Below are 21,659 nucleotides of genomic sequence, written 5' to 3' on the forward strand. Positions count from 1 at the left end.
CATTCCTGCACTATGACATCCTCATACTCTGTGCCCTTTCCCAGAGGAATCGACAGATTCAGGAGAGAGTGGTGTTAAAATAGCTGCTATTGAAATAGCTCACCACAATTTAAGAGGAGCTGGGTGGGCACAGAGTATGTGAGCAAGTAAAGTCTGCTGGATCCCCTGGTAAATATCTTCTGCTTCCATTTTATCAGCATAAAGCTTAATATTTTTGCTGAGCCATTACCAGTTATTTGAGCTGTTATATTGAAATGGAAATTCTGGCATTGGTTTGTGTGTGATCTAATACTTTTAGATTAATGATTACACCTTCCTAGGACTTAGTATGATCGCCTAGGAGATGTGTAGATTATTATTTAGAAGCATTGCAGAACTAGGCTTCTTAGGTGTGGGTAATCTTCTTGGGGATATTCATTTTCTGTGAGGTATTTTCCATACCCGGACCTCATTGTTGTGTTTCTTTTTTTTCCTCCCAGTTCAATAGCACAATAAACTGACCAAATCAGCTCTACTGTTATCAAAAACTACTTTTTTTTTTTTTTTTTTTTTTTTTTTTTTTTTTTTTTAAGTGCCATCTTCTGTTAATGGGAAAGGGAAGCTGTAGGAATACTGGCCTCTGTAATTGCAACAGAAGATAAGGGACTATAAAGCCAAACTGTCTGGTGTACTACTTGAGGAAGCCAAAATATCTCACAGAACATCTCTACTTCCTCTACATTTATGCTGCATTTTTCTCCCCCAAATGGTCTTTTTGCCTCCTTACAGTCTCTTCTTTTGATCAAAAAGCTTTTTCTTGCCCTTTGAGTCAGAGACACCTTTCCTGCCTCTCTGTCTTTTATGAACTTGCACTTGAAAGCATGTTTCCTCGCTAGCGTGCACTTCCTCCTATTTCACTTTCGGGAATAATTCTAAATTTGTGTCTATTGTTAAACTATGAAAGATTTTTGGATACAGCTTGGATGAATGATACCATACAAAATAAAGTGCAATTGTCAACAGAAAAACCCTTTCTCACACAGTGGCTACAGTGAGAATTTTGACAAAGGAGGGCTGTCCATGCTTAATTTCAACAAATCTCCAGACCACAGAAACAAATCTCAATTATCTCCAGAAATAATAGAGGTAGTTAACATTTGCCCCATTTCGAGATAACCTATGCCAGAAAAACGTGGCTGTCTTCCTCCCCTCCAGTTCTTGTAAGAGGTCTTTTACATTACCTAAGTGGTTTAAGTAACAGAACTCCTGATTTCTCTGCTCGGGGGAGGTTGGCAATACCCAGAGCAGGATACACCACCTACACACCATGCTTGTGAGTGTGGATCAGATGTTACACACATGCACCGATGTTGTGCACAATGGAAATTTCATAGAGAATTTGGAGGCAAAGGGGGTGAGGAAAGAAAAGTGCACATGAGCACGAATGTGTGTGGTAATTTTGATGAGCCAGTATAATCCACACATACATATAAAACAATACCCTGGCTTTTTCACATTGTGCTAAGCAAAAAGATTTCTCCTCTTGACTTCACTGAGAGCCAAGATACGTGCAAGCCAATGCAAGTTGCTAATTACTGCAGGTGAGCTCCAGGACTTCCTTGCTCCATTGAAACTACAGAAAAATCCCACTGGTTCACAGTGGACCAGGATTTTACCCTGGAACAATGGGTTGATCAGAAAGCAGAAGTGGCTGAACTGTTGCTAATCGATATTGCAGAAAGTTTTTTTTCTTAATTCCCCTTCTAATATGTAATTATTTTGGTAATGCAAATTGCCCTCGGTAGGATACCTAGTAATTCTGTGAAATGCGTGCAAATTAAACACTTCTTATGATGTGGAAAAACATCTGCCTCTGAATGAGTCATACTGGTCTGCATGGCAGCCTAACTTCATAACCTGGTGTCCTAACAGGGCTAATTTTCAAATCTGCGCTACTATTTCAATCTGTATTGCTTGATTTCTCTTCTTTCAGACCTGGAGATTGCCTAGCCCTTTTTCCTTCCTGGCAGCCTTAGAAGTAGGGTAGGGAGGAAGGAAGAAAAGCTGTATGTCTTTCAGGAGAGCCAGATTCACTAGGAATCATTGCAGGTAATGGTCAAATCTGTTTAGGTTCTTTGCATCACTTGAAATTTGTGATGAAGCTCAGTTTACACACAAGGTTTGCAAAAGATGCTAAAAATGACCCTGTAGCTCTGTGGATTCATTGCTGTTGTCACAGCGTGAGACAAGAGGAGCAAACTGCATTCTTCCAATTGATTTACAAAAAGTAATGGAAATCTGCCCTCTTGCCAAGGCTTCAGAGGCAGTCCCAGGTCCAACCTGTTTTTTTGTTTCTACATTGGCCCCTGAATATGGACAAGAAAAAAAAAAAAGTTTCCATCTATTTAATGCTCCAAGGAACCACTAGTTGTATCAGTAACACCAAGCCTTATGGAAACTCAGATTTTTAGTACATTGAATTCTTTCATTTCTACATTTCAGCTTTCAGTGAAGGGTGCACAGCAAATTTAGGGTAAGAGTTAACAAAAAAAAAAGCAGGAAGATAAATTAGCATGTGCATTTTTTTGTGTGCTTTAACTACTCTGTAACTGATTGCTAACACGAGGCGCTTATCTGGTGACCACTACGCTAATTCCCACCCACCCAATGGTCTACCTTGATTTTTTCCTTGCAGGGATTTCCTGCCTTGTGGGGATGTCCTGGATGCTCTGAAGCAGCAGCTGAACCACCATCATGGCATTACTCTGGTAAACCGGCACCACCTCCGCTTTTCCTTCATAAACACACCGTAATTTGTAGGTGGTTCAGTACCTGCTGCAGTAACAGTTGAGTCATCCCAGTAGCCAAGGCATGAACCTCTAAAACAGGGGTGTGGGAACAATTATAGCTCTCCCATAGTAAACCGTACCCGCCTGTGAATCAGTAGCCCGAGGCCCAAGTTTTCTCGCCTTTGCCCAAAATATTGCTGCTGCTTGGCCTTAGCAAGCTGCTTGTGAGGTTGAACGAATCTCACACGGCTAACAGCTTGCAGGCTGGGGGCCTAAATCAGCTGAAAAAAGGACTAAAAAGATAAGATCAAGTTAACATACAAGGCCCTTAAAAAACCCTCCGAGTGACTGCCTCTTCTCTGTCTTCTTGAAGGAGGGTTCCTTCGAAGCGTCTCCTCCGTTCTGGATGGAGTCGGTCTCGGCTGCTTGCTGCTCCCTGGAGTCTGGCTGCTCCCTGGTTTCCTGTTTGCTGCCTTTCTGCTTGCTCAGCTCCACGGTAGACTTCTTGTCTTTTGAACCCTCTTTGCTCTTTTGGCCCACAGGTTCACTTTCGGCTGGGGCAACTGGCCTCTCTGTGGAGTTTAATGTCTAAAGCAGTTTCAAACAATGGTTATTTTTAGTGCGAAATGTAAACATTTTGGAAGGCGATCCATAAATATATTAAAAAATGAAAGGCCACCTGGCAGGGAGAAATCCTGCTGTCCGACACGTTTTCATTTACAGAGCTTGGGACGAACTCCTGCAGCCTTGACTTAGGGTAAGACTCCCAGGGAGCTGACAGAATTACTCACAGGAGCAAAGACTGCAAGATCAAACCATCCCTGCATAGACTTGCTTTATTTATGTATATGTTCATGCTGAAGCTGTTTTAGGAGGCAGAGATCATACATGGAAAGATGCAGAGAGTCACAAGCATGCACTGCCAACCGAGACTCCCCCAGCTTTTGCTGTGAAAGCACCCAAAAAGTGCAAGGGAAAGATCTGAGAGACAAAAGTAGTAAAAGACACCATAAAGCAAAGGATAAAAACAGCTCTGCTATAAAACTACAACGCCTCACCAAAAAAATAACAACATAGGGTTTGGCTATGGCAGGCCACAGCATCATAGAAAATTTCACATACAAATGCAAAAGAAGAGGTAGCAAATATTCCGAAGACAAACACAATGACAGGCCGTCTATTTATAGTAAAGGTAAAGATTCCGAAACTCAGAGAAGTACAGGATATGTTTGAAGTTCACAGGAGAAAAATCAGATCTGGCACACAAAGCATAAGACAACAAAACTGTCACTGCTTGCAGAGTAGCAAGTGACTAGATATGTTTTGGCTAGGAAATCTGTTTGAAAATGGGATTTTCTTTTTTCTTATGCAAAAAAAAAAAAATATTGCCTTATTTATTTACATAATTAATAAAATAGCACACAACTTGGCTGTGTTGAAAAGCTGGAAATCTTACATCTGCCCTCAGAGCTCAGCCTAGAGCTTAATGCTGTGTAATTTTTCCAACTTTGGGGATCTTACCATTAGTCTTGAAATATTTGGTGATCTTCTAAAGGCCTAGGTTTATACACCTAAATGACAAGCTCTGCTTTCAATAAAACCAAATACATTTTTAGACATCATGATTTCAGAGAACAACCTGAAAGCAGGAACTCTAGAGATACAGAATGCAAATACACCTTTCATATCTATTTAAAAAAGAAAACAACCCTCAAGCCATTCTAATTTGGGGGAAACAAGACTGAGATGGGGTAGCAATGCTATCATCGGCCTTTTTCACTCGATTCACCTTTCTTCCCTACCTAATGTCAAAAAAACCCCATGTTTAAATTATAGAACCTGCAACCATTTAATACATTCAGTCTTGACCAATTAGGTTAAGTCCTCAACAAAAAAATGTGCTTGTATTAACTATTTCTTTTTCCAAAGGACAGACATACGTGGGTATGTATTTGCTTACATTTGGATTTGTCTGCTTTTAGACTTAAAATACAGTAACGAAGCTGGTCTGTGCTCTAGTTCTGCAGGAGGTGCGTGAGGACAGCACATGGAACGTGGAGATGCAGGTGATCAGGAGCCCCGTACACCACAGGCAGGTACCGTCCCAGTGTCAGTAGTTTAGTAAAGCCAATTCAATACTGTCAGAGTACAGAACTGCCGTCTGGGGCTGCACAGACACCACACACAACCTGCATCTTCCTCACCTCGCTTGAGGAGACAGACCCGCTTGGCTGCACTTGTGAGTGCCCGAGTGACGCAGGAGCTCTCCCACCCAGCACAAGGACGGACAGAACTTCGTGAACCCAAATTTGACTCTGTCTCTTTCCTTCTGACTCACTTAAACTATCAGACGGGAAGCTCTCAGTTGCCGAACCTATGGGTTAGTTTGACAAGATCCTTCTTACTCTCATCTGCCCTCACTCGCTTTTGAAATGCTTCTCTTTGGTATAATCACAAACGTGCACATTCAATTCAAAAATAACCACCGCACCCAAATACAGCTATGCGACTGGATACGTCTGAGTTCAAAGGTGCTAGAACAACTTCTAACCCTCATTAACACTCTGTGAAGTCTGTGGGTTTATTCTGCGAGTGTAAAATTAGAGCCGAGTCTTCCTCACCACACGTGTTTGATTGTGTAGGTGCCTCACAGTTACAGTACTGCAGCCAAACCCCCGCTGGATGCAACAGGACTATTTCTGCGAGCAGCTTTGGGCCTTTGATGTTAGTCAAACAAAACACTGTAAAAAAATATTCATAATACATTTTCCAGGGAAAATAAGAAAAAAAAAATTCCAATCAGATAATCTCTTTGAGGTGTTTCATATTAACCTTGAAAGGCAGGAAATTGGCATATTTTATATTGATGGGAGCAGCTCAGGAAATACAAACTGAAGCCTATGAATAATGAAACATGTTAATGTTTCTTTTTCTGAAGGGTGATCTGCACCTGACAGATTGCTTTTACTCTCTCAACGTTAACAGCAACACTGAAGGAAAAAAAAAAAAAAAAAAAAAAAAAAAAAAAAAAAAGATTAACAAGGTAGTGTTTCTCCCCATCAGGTTACAGGAGACCGTAATCCAGGGCTGCTTTTTAAGCGCAAAAGGCAGACCCCTAAATTTCCACAGATTTTGGATCAGTGTTGTAATGTATTTCTGTAGAAGACGGAATGGCAGTGATGAAAAGCAAAGAACCACAGCATTCCAGAGATGCAATTGCATAATTTAAGGAGATCATTTCACAGAAATTCTAAAAAAGGAAAAAGTCAACAGCAGATACAGTCTTCCTTGAGCTCTTCCGTATAATAAACTGTGCTAATTTACACCAATGCAAGCAAGAGAAGAAGATAGACTAATAAATTGATTTTTTTTTTTTAAAGAAAGAAAAATGGCTAATTAAAATAATAAAAAGTAGATCCAGGACTGTAACTTTTAGTCATTTACCCAGATCATTTCACAAAGCTGTTGTATGAAATAAAGAATAAGTGTCACAAGACAAGACTTCCTCTATTTGGAATGCTTTTAGAGAAATAATTCATAAATTCCACCACTTTACTATCATAGGATAACATGAAAGTAGGAAGAGTGAGAAAATAATTTGACTATTAATTAAAAAAAGGAAATAAAAGAAGAAAATCCTGAAAGTTCAGTTTCCCATACAACTTCAGTTTTGCTCACAGAAGCAAAGGAAACCCTATGTCTATAGGCAGAAACTGTGTTTTATCTCTCATTACTCAATGTAATTATTCTGGGTATCTTGACTTGCAACAGATGAGGGTTTGACTCTCAGAAAAGGTAACAATAGCTGTATTCTTAATGAAAATATGATTTTTCTGAAGCATTTTTAAAGCCATCAAGAATATAATGTAAAGGTCACATCCAAAGTTTTGATTTAGCTTTTATGAACATAGCATGAAAGAAACAAAAACAGAATAAGAAACAAATATTTTCAGGGCTTTTGTTAAATTACAGTGAACGGTTTTCATTCTCACTTTCATTTCTCTTCTATAGAGTTTCCACCTAAATGATCCTTTCCTCAGGAGACAAGTAAATCAACCAAGTAAAAATTATTCTAGTTGTGTGTATTTAGTTTCACTGCCTAAGCCAAGGTACCTGCAGAAAGTAAAATGATAGCAAGAGAGGTAGGACTTAAATTGAACATAAACCCAGTAATTATTTTAAGAAAAGGAACACACGTGGAACAAAGCATTTTTAAAAAAATCTAATAGTGATCCTTTAAAATCTTGATTAATAGTATGAATAGGTCAAATAAGTAAGTAAAGAAATATGTGAATATATGAAGCTCAGTGAGCATGTAGCACTTTTCTTTCAGTGATTTTTACATTGCAAAATCTGGAGTTGTATGGAAGTAAGTGACAACAACCCATCACCAAAAGATGAAAAAATCCAGGCACTTACTTGCTGACTGGGGCTTGGGCCATTTACCTCTGCTGAACTGGTTGTCCCTCCATCACCCTTGACTGACTAAAATAACAAAGGATTATAGGACTTCTAACTGGGTTCCTGTTTGAGGCATTAATTCAATATGACAACACACATGAATCACAAAACCGCAAAGTTTAAGGATACCCTTTACTACACTAAAACAAAACCAGACATTTCAGAAACTCTACCAACATTTTTGAAATATCCACATCTCCAAGGTAGATTTTTGCTAGCTCTTTTCTGTGTGAAGTGATTGTCTCTTGCAAGTCAATTTTCCTGTTAAGGCCTGAGAAGTACGAGTGAGGTCTCAGTGGACCAGAGGTCATATCAGCCAGTAAAGACGACCGTGCTATCAGCCTGGCCGCTGTAGTTTTCTAGGAAAGAGCTTTTGCTTGCGTTTCAGAGGCAAATCTGCTTACAAGATCTAGTGGGACTTCCTTTCTATTTAATGATCATACTAAGTGCATATCCCGTGAATAATTAAAACCCACTCAGCTTTATGGATATATTTTTATGTTTTATCATCAGCATCCATTTTTTGCAATTTTTGCTTTCCAGTTTATACCTTCTCTCTATCTACATCTAAGTAATGGCCCTTCTTGGTGCCCACTCTTCCCAGTACGGACAATCAGAGCAGACCCTGAGGCTGCAGTGCTGCCAGGTCATTCAGAACAAACCTTGACTCCGAAATACGTTCTTAAGGTACAATGCCCTGTTTCTATCTAGATTGAAAAATGAGAAAAACCTGTTAGACAAAAGTAGCTCAATGAACAAATATTACAAGACTTGTGTCGATTAGATTAAGGTTTAGTTACAATCAGTATATAAAAGAAACAAAAGTATATTTTTAATTAAAAAGTGTGTTAGAGGTTTCAATGTGGTATTCTCCTGAGTACTACATAAGCCACAGAGCTTAGCAGTAAAGCATAAAATAAACTCCAGAATTTCAAAGTGCCCGAATTTAAATGTCATTTTTCATCGCATAAGTTCAATGAAAACAATGAAAGGATGTGACTTTTGTTCTAAAGATAGATCAGGCGGATTTGCGGTTTTGTGCAGCTTGTAGGTTTGTTACTTGAAGCACAACAGTATCACTTGATCCTATGCACGGTGTTACTGCAAGGACCTATTTCAGTGTCTGATTCCCCTATAAACCCACAGAAAACCAAGATGTAGCAGCAGCATAATAGAAAACTAAACCACTCCATGACAATTCATTACTTGTCACAAATTGTGGGAATAAAATTTTCTTTCTGGAACACGCCGCTGCTCACTCTCTTGCATGTTTATGCTCGTGACTCTTTATCTGTGTAAGAGGTTGCAGAAACGGAGGAGAGGAAGCACAGTGTGGTCTGTCTTAACATTACAGGATAGAAACTCAGTCCAAAGTGTATGAAGATGTATTGTGATAAGATCTACTTTGCATTTCTATTTCAGTAAGTCTTTAAATGCCTTCAGAAAAAAAAAAAATAATCTTTACGCTGTAACAGCAACCACTTCGTTACTTGTTTCCTAAAAAAAGAAAACACAACCAGAAAAAAAGCAAATCCCCTACCTTAGCCAACCTTTTGTAATCCACCTTTTTTTTTTTTAAAACAAAACCATAAATAATAGAGTAAGGACCTTGAGGTCTTTGCCTAGACAAAGGTGCCTCTTGCCTTCAGTGAAATGCATATGTAACGATCACAAGTACATCTCTCTAGAGCACTGCAGCCCCACTTGCCTTTGGTCATTTAGGATTGCTGCTGCCGAAAGCTTCCTGCGGCAGTAAAGGTGGATCAGCACCTCTTGAAATGGCAGAGGGTGGGGACAAACAGCAGACTTGCTACATTTTCACAAATAATAAAGGCAAATTAAGGTGGGACAACATAAAACATTCTTGATTCCAAATGCTATTTATTATGTAAGGATTTATTTACGTGGGGAAGCACGCCAGTACAGACACTGCAGACAATTTGGAAAGAATCTTTTTTGTTATTCCAGAAAGGTACATTCTCCTTGGAAGCACCTTCATTAATCCAGAATTAGAACTTTTTATTTCAAGAGATGATACTCAATGCTATCTTAGACCAACTGTGCTGCCAGTCAACTTCCCAGCTGAGGACAAAGGCTACAGCCTCAGTTTACAGTTGGTAATTCTGCTCGTTCTGATAAAAAAATGCCATATTACACCCTTCTTATCACCACAAAATATCTCAAAACAGACATTTTGAAAGGATTTATCTTACCTAGCTTTGCACCTGTTTGTACTCCATGGGGAAAAACAGGGACTTTCAGAGCTCACATCATCTGATGTGTGCTAGATCCTAAGGGGCTCTCAGATCTGCTCACCTCTACTCAGCGCCTTTAAAGGGAACATGGGGTGAGTAGCTCAGGTGTAGCCGTTTCTAGCAAGACATCTGCACTGGTCCTGATATAGCCCACCCTGTAAATAATAAGATAGCTATTTGATCCTGATTAATGAGGCATGAGTGACTTTCAACCAGCAGCACAGGATTTCACCTTCACGTAGGTGTAGCCTAGTTAGATAAAAGAGCAGTGGTATTTCTTCATCTGTTACTGAATCACAGGGCTTTAAACTAATACTTTATACCTTTCTCTAATTTCCCAATAGCTTTTATAATGTTAGTTAACCCTCTCCCATTTTAACCACTGCAATGACTTTTGTGACCTTTGCAATTGCAAACAATTCATCACAAATAGGAAGGGACATTTGTACGGAGCAAGTCAGCAGGCAGGCTGCGAGATACACACTGCCTGTTCCGGAGTAAGTTACTCCGAGCTCTCGCAACAGCTATCCTTGCATCAACAGTGTTACCACAGTCCTATGGGTCTAAATGTCTACTTGCCATCAGCCTGTGCTTGTGCTCTCTGAGCAGAGTTTGTCAAAACTGAGGCACATGGACAGTTACTGACTTGCCTCTCTCAGGCTCAGGATAGACTGAAGTAGAATTAAGCTTATTTTCTGAGTCCCAGTCTTGACACCTAAGAAGAAGATAAGCCACCTTTTCTGAGGCTCTTGGGCAGTTAACCTGTGTAACAGAACTGTGGATGATATCAGAATACCTTGGGATCATCTTCTGCAGGCAGAAGAGAAACCCAGTAGAAAATCATATTAACGTAAATTTGAAAGTCCATCTCTTTCAGCAGCCAGAGCAATAATCCATCTATCGCCAGAGTGGAGACTAAACAATAAAGAATATAAGTAAATAGGAGCCTGGGTTTTACCGGGGAAGTCCTGCTACATTCCTTCCCACCGACAAGCATGGTTTGTGTCAGAGACAGTAAGTCCTGTGCTTGTTCAGATCCTATCTTAAGGAATTCCAGGCCCGCTCCGTCTGCAGCAAGGCAGGAGGAGTGCTCCAGGAGGACCTGCTGGATGAGTCAGTGACCTGCATCACGTGGATGCCACGGTTTGTACAGGCTCTGATGCCACTTCAAGGCATTTCCCACACCTCCAGGAGCCTCCTGCTCCAGTGTCACCTGTGGGAGATGGAACACCACAAGGTACATTTAGGCATTGGCTGGGGTTTTTCCAGATTTGCAAGTGAAAGTGGTTGAACAGATGTCACCACGTGAAGACATCATTTTATCCCCAGTGCTTCGGGTAAGAGGTGCTAAGGACTGAGTTCTTCACGCAGGTAGGAAGCCCAAGGGGATAGTCCGATGGCAGGCCCTTTGCTGTGCTCCTCAAGTGCACATTCATGCTGTGGCCAAACTCTCATATATCTGTATTAGTTTTAAATTAACTAGCATTAGTAGGAACAGCAGACTAATGACATTAGCATGAGGACTGGGGAGGCCGCAAATGGCAAGCCCCCAAAACGTGCAAATTACTCTGCTCTGAGCTCCACGGTGCCAGAATTACGCTGCTACCGGGATGTGCGCTAGCTGTGGCAAAGCTGGCGCGGGAATTCCTCCACGTTATGACTGTTACTGTAGGGTAGCCAGACCTCAAGAGAAAACTACAGTGGAAATAAATCTTTTCTAAGTGGAAATTATACCTTCCAGTGCCCAGGCTGCCAGTAGAGCTATTCTGAGCAGAGAGGGCCCTGCTAGACATCACCATAGCATTCATCTCAGCTCTTGACCCCACAGCCCTGGAGCCTTCCCCCCTTTTCCTTGTGGGAGAATCAAGCCTGTGTTGGAGCCAAACATTTCATGTGTTCTCAGCGCTCACCACTAGTTCAAAAGCTTTACAGAAGCTACGCGTTTAGCAGTGGCTTAAAATCCTTCTGTCCGCCTTGGGAATCAGAAACACTGATTGACGAGCTGGCACAAAGCTGCAGAGCAGACCCATAGCTCCGATTTTGTGCAACAGCATGGCAGTGATCCAGTAATCCAAAAGTTATTCAGAGGAAACAGCCTGGGACATACTTCAAGGACAATAAATATATTAAAATAACCCAGGATCTGTTTGGAAATTGATAGCCAAAATTAGAGCAGGCAAATACAAAAGGTCTCAAAAAGCTGCAAAACGAGTTACACAGTTAATCCAGTCCTGTATCCCATGTGGGTAGGCGTTTGCCTACATAATAGGGCCATCTTTCTTAGCCAAAATCTGGATCAAACCCCTGCTCTGATTAGAGCAGTGATATATCTACTGCTTTTAACACAGCTCTGGTTTCTTCCATGGTGATTAAGATGGGTGCAGAACAGTTTTATTTTTTAATCAGTGCTATTTTTTTTGACAGTGTGACATGGTTTGAAGTCATGGTTGCCGCAGATGTCAGTGTTTGATATGCATTGCTCCTGAGTCACCTTCTGCATGCCTAGGGTGTGCCATGCAGGATGATCACAAGTCTCCTTGGATTTAGGAATAAGGTTGAGATTTTTCCAAACTAATTTTGTAAAATCTTATGTGGAATTAAAGGCAAGTTGGGTGCACAATTCTTGGCTGATATCAAGAATTTTAGCTTGGATCCTTCAAATAACACCCGAGTGCCAATGTAGTAAAGTAACTCTGAAGAACAAACAGTGAACACACCCATCATGGGTTGGTCTGAGGATAACGAACAACGAAAAAGAAAAGAAACACCAATCTTTTGGAAATAAAAAATAAATCAGGATTTGGGTTTTTGCATGTACCTTCTATGGTCTGACTCACGAATTTTAACCTTTAACAATGTGACTGTTCACAGCTGTATGTACCAGCAAGTACCTATGCGCCGACAGTTCGGACAACCTGGGCTATTGGTTACATTGCGTTAAAAGAAAATACATTAAAATGCCAAAAATGTAGAAGCTACTCTGACACCCACACCATGTAGCTGCCTGAAAATAAAACAGCATTGATTAAAAATAGAAATCTTCCATACACATTTGTAAACCTTGCCAAAATAGATCAATTACTATATAAATCCTCAAGGCCTGCTACAATTTTAATCAGAGAAGGGTTAGTTCTAGAGTTGGATTATTTTCTTTCTTGGCTGCTTTACTAGGCTCTTTTGAGGAATGCTGTCTGGCTGTTGTTTGTACACAAATCCATCAGGATAGCTCTTCATACCTATGACCACAAGACGATACCAGCCATGTTATCACCTCAGTGGTTTCCTTCTTTCCTCCACTCTTCTGGGAAGGAGGATTAAATTCCAGTTTGTGCCTTTCTTTTTTCCACCTACTCTATAACATCTTTGAAGCAGCAGTTGTGTCCTTTTACGTGCCAGTTTAGCTAACCTACATAAGCTGCCAAAAAAAAGTTTCACTACTAAAAATACGACTCCCTGAAGCAAGCACAGGGCTTAACAATGGTGCGGCACAGGGACATTTGATACTGCCATGGCTAATGGTAGCCAGTTTCCTCTCGGAGCATCTGCCCAGGTCTCACCCCACCCGGTGGAAGGGGTTTGTGAAGCTGATGGCTCCCTCGGTGGCAATCGGGAATGATGGCTCCAGCCCCCCCCCGCCCCGACTGCCCTGTGCCACCTCGGAGGGGGAAAAAGGGCCGAGGTGGATCCCACGGAGGGGGGCGGGGGTGGGCAGCCCCAGGGCTGTTCCCGGCGCAGCCACCAGAGGGAGGTGCAGGACGCGAAACGCGCGGGGGGACCCGCGGGGACCGGCGGCTTCTGGGAGAGGGGGGACAGGGGGCGGCAGGGAGAAAGGACAAGGTCCCACACACGCACACACCCCTGGAAAGGGGCATGGCTTCACTCCTGCACCCTTACAGATATTTATTTTCGAAAGATTTTTCGAGGATTCCCACCCCTGGCCGTGCAATGAACACATCACTCTAAATTCTTGACATTGAGCATCTCGCTTACCAGTTTAAAAAACTTTCTCAGGTTTGCTTTGGGGGTTTTGCTTTCTTCTCTTCTAGGTTTCACTTCTGCAGCTTCTGGGCTCTTACTCTCGTCTTTGTCAGGAGCCACAGCTTCTAAAGACGCGTCTGCTTTTTCATTGCTTACGATCTCTGCTTCTTCCGATGCGTTCTGGGGTTATTTGGGGCAAACATTAAGAAAGTGGAAAAAACATTCAGACTTAATCAGAGAGGTCTGGGTTGGGATTTTTTTTGTTTGTTTGGTTGTTTTTTTTAAAAGAGGTTACAATCAAAGCGCTTCAACAGTACAGTAAGTTGATACATCATAAACAAACGTGGCATGAAAGCACTCTCGGTGTCATGGTATCTGGACAGATTTCTTCAGGAATTTGATTCATCCCAATTCAAAAAGTATATAAGCTGGTAGGATTTTAAGCACTTGTTTAAACTGAAGAAATAGCCTTTCCTGGATTTCAGTACCAGTTCCCAAACAATAATTTGCCTTTGGTTATGATTAAAAAAACCCTTAAAATTACTTACACTTACAGTAGTATGTGCCATGAGTAGGCGACACTCAGATAAAATCAGAGACAGATCATAGCCAGCAGTTTGCACACCAAAGAAAGAATAGGATTAAGTAATTAAAACGCACCATGGACTTTATCAATTGTTAAAACTCTGTTAAGCAACCTTCTTTGTGAAATATGGAAGTGCAACCTCCCAGCCACAGCGTTCTCAGGCTGGTCACACTCACAGCGCCCACTCCTCTTCCCAGCCGCAAAGATAGGAATGACTTCTCCAGGAACAAGGTAGTTAAGCAGCCCATCTATTACTTCACCTAATCCCATGGGTCGCAGTCACCCTCTTTGATAGTGTCGACCCCCATTTGAGTTCAAGAAAGGCTGCTGGATACTCAGCAACGTTGCCTTTATAGAAGGATTTTGGGTCCCACTGAGGTTTTGTGAATTGCTGGAAAGTTCCCTCTATTACACTAGTACTTCAACCAGAGGCACGCGGTTTGCAAATTCCTCTAAAATATAGATCCCCATTAAGATTTATTGGTTAATCTTCTGCATGTCCACAGCCCTCTCAAGGCTATCCTGGGAATGTTCAATGTGTTAACGTGAACAACAAAACCTGCCGAGCAGAATAGATGAACGGGAGGCCCATTTCTGCTGTAGGAGGTGGAGGCACAGCTGGGCAGGAGCCTGAACTCGCGTTTCCTTAGCTGACTCTTCTGCCCTGGTAAATAACATTCTTCCGTGCCTTCAAGAACCACTAATTAATTCCCATCTCACCTTAACTGTATAAAGAAATATCTTTCTTTCTGCCATAAAGAGAAGCTATTATGCTAATAACCAGGCAATTTCACCCGAAGCGAGCCCTTTATCATTTGTAGCCTATTGCAGAAAGGTGCGGAACACTATAAAAGCAGGGTAAGTTACACCCTCAGCCTCCAACACTGAATCAAAGGGCAGCAGTTACCCAAGGTATTGGCATTTTGACACATGCTGCTGCTTAAAAATACAGCATAGTCATAGCTGAAACATATACTATGGTTACTATAGGAAAGAACTGCTATAAATAAATCTCAACTATTTATATTTCACAATTTTTACTGTACTTACAGGAACTTACATTGATCGCATGCTCATAGTTATTTTGACCCAATTAATTTTAGCCACATGAACATGTGAACAATTTGAAAGATAAGACCAAAGATTCAGCGCAGGCCCATATCCTGCCTCAGGATGATAAATATGGATGCCTCCTCCAGCAGCCACTTGCAGTACTACTGCCCTCATATACTTTTCTAATTGTCTTCAACTTGGTGATTCCCACGTAGTATCTTTAGTTTAACAGCCCTTGATGGATTTTTTCCTACAGAAATTCCTGACATCCAGCAGCATCCTGTGGCAAAGAATCCCACAGCTAAAGAATGCTTTTTTTTTTTTTTTAAAAAAAGTACTTTCTTTTCATCTGTCACCAAATAATTTCATTTGATACTCTCTACTGCTTTTATTTTGAACAACTGATCTTTCCTGTTCACCTCTTATGTTACAGTAGTCATTCTGTATGCTGCTGGCGTCTTCCTTTCTGCCAACTCCTTTCTGAGCCAAAAAAAAAAATAATCCTAATTTACGTAGTTCACACAGAATCCATTCAATACATTTATGCATTTTTCTCTCTGTATTATACCTTTTAGTTCTATTATATTCTTTTTGAGTTGGGGGGACCCCACGTGCAAGATGGGGACTCACCATGGACTTCTGCAGCAGCATGAGAGATTTTGCTTTGTTCTTTACTCCTCTTGTGGAAGAAATGAACATTTTGGTGGTGGGGGCAGAAGAATGATGAGGGAATAAATATCCCTTGTCCCCCGCTGCCTGAGATGACTGCAGCACAGCCCACTTCCCCAAGGAATTGTAGATTTAATTTATATTTATGAACATTTTTGAGATAATCAATCTGTAATAATTTTCATTTATATTTCTGCCTATTCACACATACATACAATCAATTCACCATCTATTTGCTTGAAGGAAATGATTCATTGCGTGAGTTGAAACAGTGGCTCAATAAAGCAGCAACCTAGCTGCTGGGAGCTCATCATTCAAAGATTACCGTTTGGGATGATATTACTGCTACGCTGTTACAGCTGCAACCCAAGTGAGTTTTGTCTCTCAAGCTATGTCTGTGCAATGGCCTTAGTGTCACTACTGATAACAAATGCATCCTGGGGCGAAGTGCTAAACTCTGAAAAGCACCGTCTATTTAAATAAAGAAACGAGCTAAGTGATAGTCAACTATTCAGAGAGATTGATTTGTTTAAAGCAATCAGTGTCTTCTTGTACGTTTCTTGATGGATTCCATAGGAGGCTTTAGGAAAGTTTAAATCCTGTTTTAGTATAGCTAATTTTTACTTTTTTTTTTTTTAATTAAACTTAGCTATCCAATGTAGGTACTTAAATCTGGTACTCTATTAGGCATATCAAAGTTGTTGTCAAAGTTACAGGTTATCTTGTTTGAGATCTTGGGCTTGCTATCAAAAAATTTGTTGTTTTCTTGTAATTATCTCCAGGAGTCATTCTTGTATACCCATCTGCCTCTGTAAGACTGAATTAACTGATGCTGAAGATTTTCTTTTACAATTTTGTGATCTCAAAGACATCTCTGGAGGCCTACTCCAACCTCCTGCTCAAAGCAGCAGTTGCATCAGGTTGCTGAGGAGCTTGTCAAGTCAAGCTTTCAATACCTTCAAGGCTGGAGATTCCACAACTTCCGTGCAATCACATCAGAGTATTCAGATATGTTGGGACACAAGGAAACTCTAGAGACATCACAAAATCATCTCAAATAAGACTGACCAAGGTGGCAGTTTCTTGGAGACTGATGCCACATGACCATGGTATATTGTGTACTTCAGGGGTGCAGAGAACGCCTGCGTGTGGTCTTTCAGTAGAGAGGAAAACCCCTGCCAGCTAAGAAGGTTTTCTGACATGCTTTTAAGAACAGAGTTTTTAAATTTTGTTCATGTTTCCCCTAGGAAACTAGAAGAAAATTTTCCATTTGTGCATTCAAGAGAATCATCAAGGTGTTTCTGGCAGGAATTGAAAGTATAATAGGAAGAACCTGACAAAGATAAAGTCAATAAACTTTGAATGATGCTACAATAACCTAAACTGTTCTCTAGAGAAATGGGTTCAGTTTCTTTACTTCACCTGGGAGAAAAACAAAAATTATATCAAGTTTTGTGACTAGTTTTAGGAGGAAACTGCAGTTTGTAGATAATAATAATTTGCAAACAGCCTAGCTCTATCAGCTTTATGAGTTTTTAATGCATAAGTGTTCTCATAAATGTAAATTGTCAATTTATACACCCATAAATTGCATCAACTGAGGTTGCTGGATTTGTGGGTCCAAATTCTGCCTCCAGTTTCCTCAGACGCAAATTGTTTTAAATTCATCCTAAGTCAGCAGCTACTGCTGTTATGTGCTGTGGAGACAGATGTGCTATTTGGTTATGCTCTTTTTCTTTTTTTTTTTGAAGGCACTCTGCCAAGCTCAGGAAACATTTCAATATACATTTGTTTGAAGAAATAAGATGAGTGACATTCTTTGTTCTTCCTATTACAGAACTACCTTTGTTTTCTTTTTCAAAATAGTATTTTAATTTATAAAACACAACTAGTAAAGATAAGAGTATTTTACTAGGCTCTCTGTTTCACTATGTTTGGGAAGCATCCTTCCATCTCTTAAATGACAGCGTCCCTAATTTTCTTCCAGTACTAAGCTTACTTTGAACCGTTATGACAGAAAGTTTGTCTCTACCTATTGAGTCCTCTTTCTGTTTCTTACAAACTCTGCTATTGTTTTGGTGAACTATTACTACGCCATTTTCTTATCTAGATTCCTGACCATACAAATTGTTGCCTTATGAGTGTGTTTTGTGACCTGGATAACTTTGATGAGAGTTTTCCTTTTGCTTGCTGCCTCTTTCCTCAAAATTGAGGTAAACACTATACCCTGCTTTGATCTTGTGCCGGAGTCTGAACTGGCGCTCTCCACTGCATTCCATTAGACTCAAGGAAGAGTTCTGCTGTTTCTCCTGGGTCATACCTTCTTTACGAAGCAGCTTTTCTTTTTTCTTAACAATGTAGATGAGAGATGACCTTTTGCTCAAGAAATTTCCACTTAAAAGAACAGTCATGCTTGCGATCTGTTCCCGCTCACAGACTGGCAGGCAGGAAGCAGAGAGGCTTTGAGAGGCTTTAACCCACCTTCCTGCCCTCCTCTGCCACTGCACAGACGACAGAGGTTGCTGCAGTTAAGGTAGCTCAGCTTCAGCCATCAACGTGCTCTCAGACCTCCACCCTGAAGCTCCCCGTGACCCGCAGCTGCTGCCCAAAGGTGCCACTCGGCAGATCTTGAGCCATAACAGCTCAGGCTGTTAACCAATTTGCATCGGCCACTGTCGGCTTATGGTGAAAACCACACTGATCTGTAAACAGCCCAGAAGCGTGGTCCTGACTCACAAGTTCTGTTGGGTTTATTGGGTGGGTTGTGGAGGTTAAGGCCCCTCCCTGGTGTCAGGATGGCAGATGTGCCAGCAGTCAGGTTGTGAAATGGCCCCCAAAAGTCCATTGCTTATTGTCCCCCTCACTGCCTCAACCAGGGGGAATTCTCTTTCAAGTTTCTTCATCCATTTACCCAGCAAAAAAAGGCCAGAAACTCCTTCCCTCCTGCCCGATAGGTGCTATATTCCAGGATGAGAGCAGCTTACCTGCTCCCATCCTGGAATATATGGGAACTTGATAAGTCCTGGGTGATTTTAACATTTATCTCACACACTCCACTCAAATATTTAACTTTGCTTTCCTCTGGAAGAGTATGGTTGCAGGCTCAGCAATAAAAGGTGCAATTCTGCTCCACTTAATAGCTAACCAGTTTCCTGTTTGCATTATCACCACGTAAATACCCCTCAGTAAGAAGGGCATGATTTTTCTGTGTTTGTATGGCAGAATTGCAGCAGCTTAAAATTCTAGTTTTTAAAAAATATATCCGCTTTTAAAGATAATTCACAAAGCAGTCTAAATAGTACTCCCTCAATCACTTTCCTCCATCATTTACTAGCACGCTTTGATCAGATATAAATGAAGCGTCACGTTTCTCTGCCCTCATCAGATATCTACAAGATCTTGAAAACCAGGTTTGCAACACAAATATGTGAAATTGCTAACTGTAATTTTCTATTAATATTCCTTAGTATTTGAAAAAAAAACAATGCTAGTATGACAAACATTTGAGTAACAGTTATGAAAATTCTTGTGCAGACTGATCAGGAAATGGGGCAAATACAGTCAAAGTGGTTTCTATCTGAGGAGTTGAATAAAAATCTTATTTCTTTTTCATTTACATATTTATTCATCTGTAGTCAGAGCAGCAGCATTAACTGCAATATGTTGACAGGCACTTCATTAGCTTTACTTTGAAGTGAAAGCTCATCAGAAGGTAGATATTTGAGAGAGTGCCTGGAAAGAGAGACGCTGGATCTGAATCCTGCACCTATTGAATGTTGTGGTTGCTATTTGTTAGGTCAAAAGGAAAAATTACACAACTGAATTATACAATTATACACCTATTTGGAACAGACAGTAGCGCTGATTCTCTATCCTAGCAAAAAGCAAAGAGTGTCAGAAAGAGACAAAATCATTGCAGAAAAAAAAAAGACAGAATCCTCAAAGCAAGCTGAGTTTGAGTCTAACCTGTAGTCTAAGGACATTTTTTTGACTTTTTTTTTATTTTACCACCTATCTTTTTTTTTTTTTTTTCTTTTTCCCCCAGCTTCAAGCTGACTGGGTCACCAAGGTCTTTCATCAAACGAAATATAATGTTATTCTCTGTCAAGAAAATCCAGTAAAGCAACATCACCTTTTTTTTAAGTGAGGATGCAATGCTCAAGCAGGCAGACTTTTTTTTTTTTTTTTTAAATCCTTAAGACCAATTTCAGTTTCTACTGCAGAAATCTTGCAAAAACATTTGGTCTTGGGAAGATTCCAGATCCAAGAATTTCTAACTAAGCAGAAATGCCTCATTTTACTAAGTTTAAAGTCAGATTTCACACATATTGTAGTTCCATGCATTTAGGTACATGGTTTAACTAACCCTTAATATTTTTGGTAGCAACCACAACCTGCTCAGAGTTGTAAAGAGTTCTCTGTGCTTTCCATTCCCTGATATAAGCAGCTTTATTTTAATGATAATGTAGGATAAATTGAACCTAACATTATAAACAAACAGAAGTGAAAGACACAGCTTTGCTACAAGGTTTATACCCTTGAGATAGTTGAGATCCCAGAACTTCACGTGAAGATTGTTGCAAGGTTAAAATGACACAGGGTAGTTACCTAGACCTCGTTTACCTTAGCTATAATACGAGATATGGGGAGCTGGTGTTCACTGTGAGCAGAGCCTATGTTATACAGAGCAGTAAAATATCTATAGCTACATTGGTTTGGGGTAATCTTTCAAAACAAGGTTTTGAAATCTTACCAAAAGCTTATCAGATTCATATCTTTTCTGAAACCAGCCATCACTACCAGTCACTCCCTCCCCGGAGTGATTTTTCACTATTTTTCTGCAAGAAAACTTTCACTTCCTCCATGCTTTTCCTTTCTTTCTCAAATACACAAAAGGCCTTGTTACTTCATTATGAAAATACTGAACTTCAGACCAGATTTATTACTTGGTTTTACACTGAAACTGCATACAACCATCTGCCAGAAGGCCTCTTCTTTTTTCTTATTTCATCCTGATGTTCAGCATACATCCTGCTTCTCATCTCTGTTTTCAAATACGCCAGACTACTCAGACGGAGGAGGAGGTTTCCGTAGCAATAACAATGATATAAAAACCCTCCCTCTCCCTCTTCTTCACAACTTTCCTCTCATTCCAAGTACCTGATTCAGCCAATTCCACAGGAAATTAAGTTCCAAGTAACAAACGTTTCAAGATTAGATTGTTTTCAAGCATGTTTACTCTGTAAGCAGCTAAACACCACTTTTTTTTTTTTTTTTTAAACATGAGCAGTATACCCAAACTGGATCTCCAGTATCCCTGCCCAGTAGGGAGAATACAGTTAAAGAGGCTGCAGGGCTGGCTGCTCCGTCAACATCTGTGTGCTTGGAAGCATTTCATTTCTGGGATTTGAACTTGAACAGAAGCCCAGGAAAGTTATCCGACATACAGTGATTCAGTAAAGTTTAATACAGCTCTTCTCTTAAATGAAATGAGAAAAGAATAAGCCTTCAGCTTATAAAGCGCTGAGGATCATGGAAACAGGAACCATGTTTTCAAAGTTGGCCCTAATTTTAGTTAAGGTCATTATTTAACCTGAGAAAAAAATATGTCTTCCCAAGCAATCCACCTCAATCCCAGAACTTAATGACTGATCCACACGGGGTATGAAACTTTTTACAGTGAGTAAGAATAAACCCATCAGATTCCAGGTTTTCAGACATCTAGAACTAAATCAAACAGTTCTCGTAAAAATGAAATGTGTTTTTATAGCTATAACTCTGTTAATGATACAATTTGGTAAAGAATGCTATAACGTCTGTAGGATTTTTAACAAGTGCCTTGAATTCACAAAGTCATATTCCCTCTTCCATAATATCATTCAAAGACAG

General features: G+C 40.4%; 1 protein-coding gene across 1 annotated transcript in view; it reads right to left on the reverse strand.

Moving 5' to 3' along the window:
* The window catches only part of BCAS1 (breast carcinoma amplified sequence 1), a 49,479-nt gene that overhangs the window by 2,542 nt on the left and 25,278 nt on the right, over positions 1 to 21,659 (reverse strand). The window contains exons 9-11 of the mRNA XM_009893361.1: positions 13,475 to 13,642; positions 7,188 to 7,253; positions 3,090 to 3,356 (exon numbers count right to left, since the gene is read on the reverse strand). Of these exons, the coding sequence (XP_009891663.1) occupies positions 3,090 to 3,356; positions 7,188 to 7,253; positions 13,475 to 13,642 (501 nt within the window). The remainder of the gene's footprint in view (positions 1 to 3,089; positions 3,357 to 7,187; positions 7,254 to 13,474; positions 13,643 to 21,659) is intronic.

Source organism: Charadrius vociferus, unplaced genomic scaffold (assembly GCF_000708025.1).
Source record: "Charadrius vociferus isolate BGI_N301 unplaced genomic scaffold, ASM70802v2 scaffold259, whole genome shotgun sequence".
NCBI lineage: Eukaryota > Metazoa > Chordata > Aves > Charadriiformes > Charadriidae > Charadrius > Charadrius vociferus.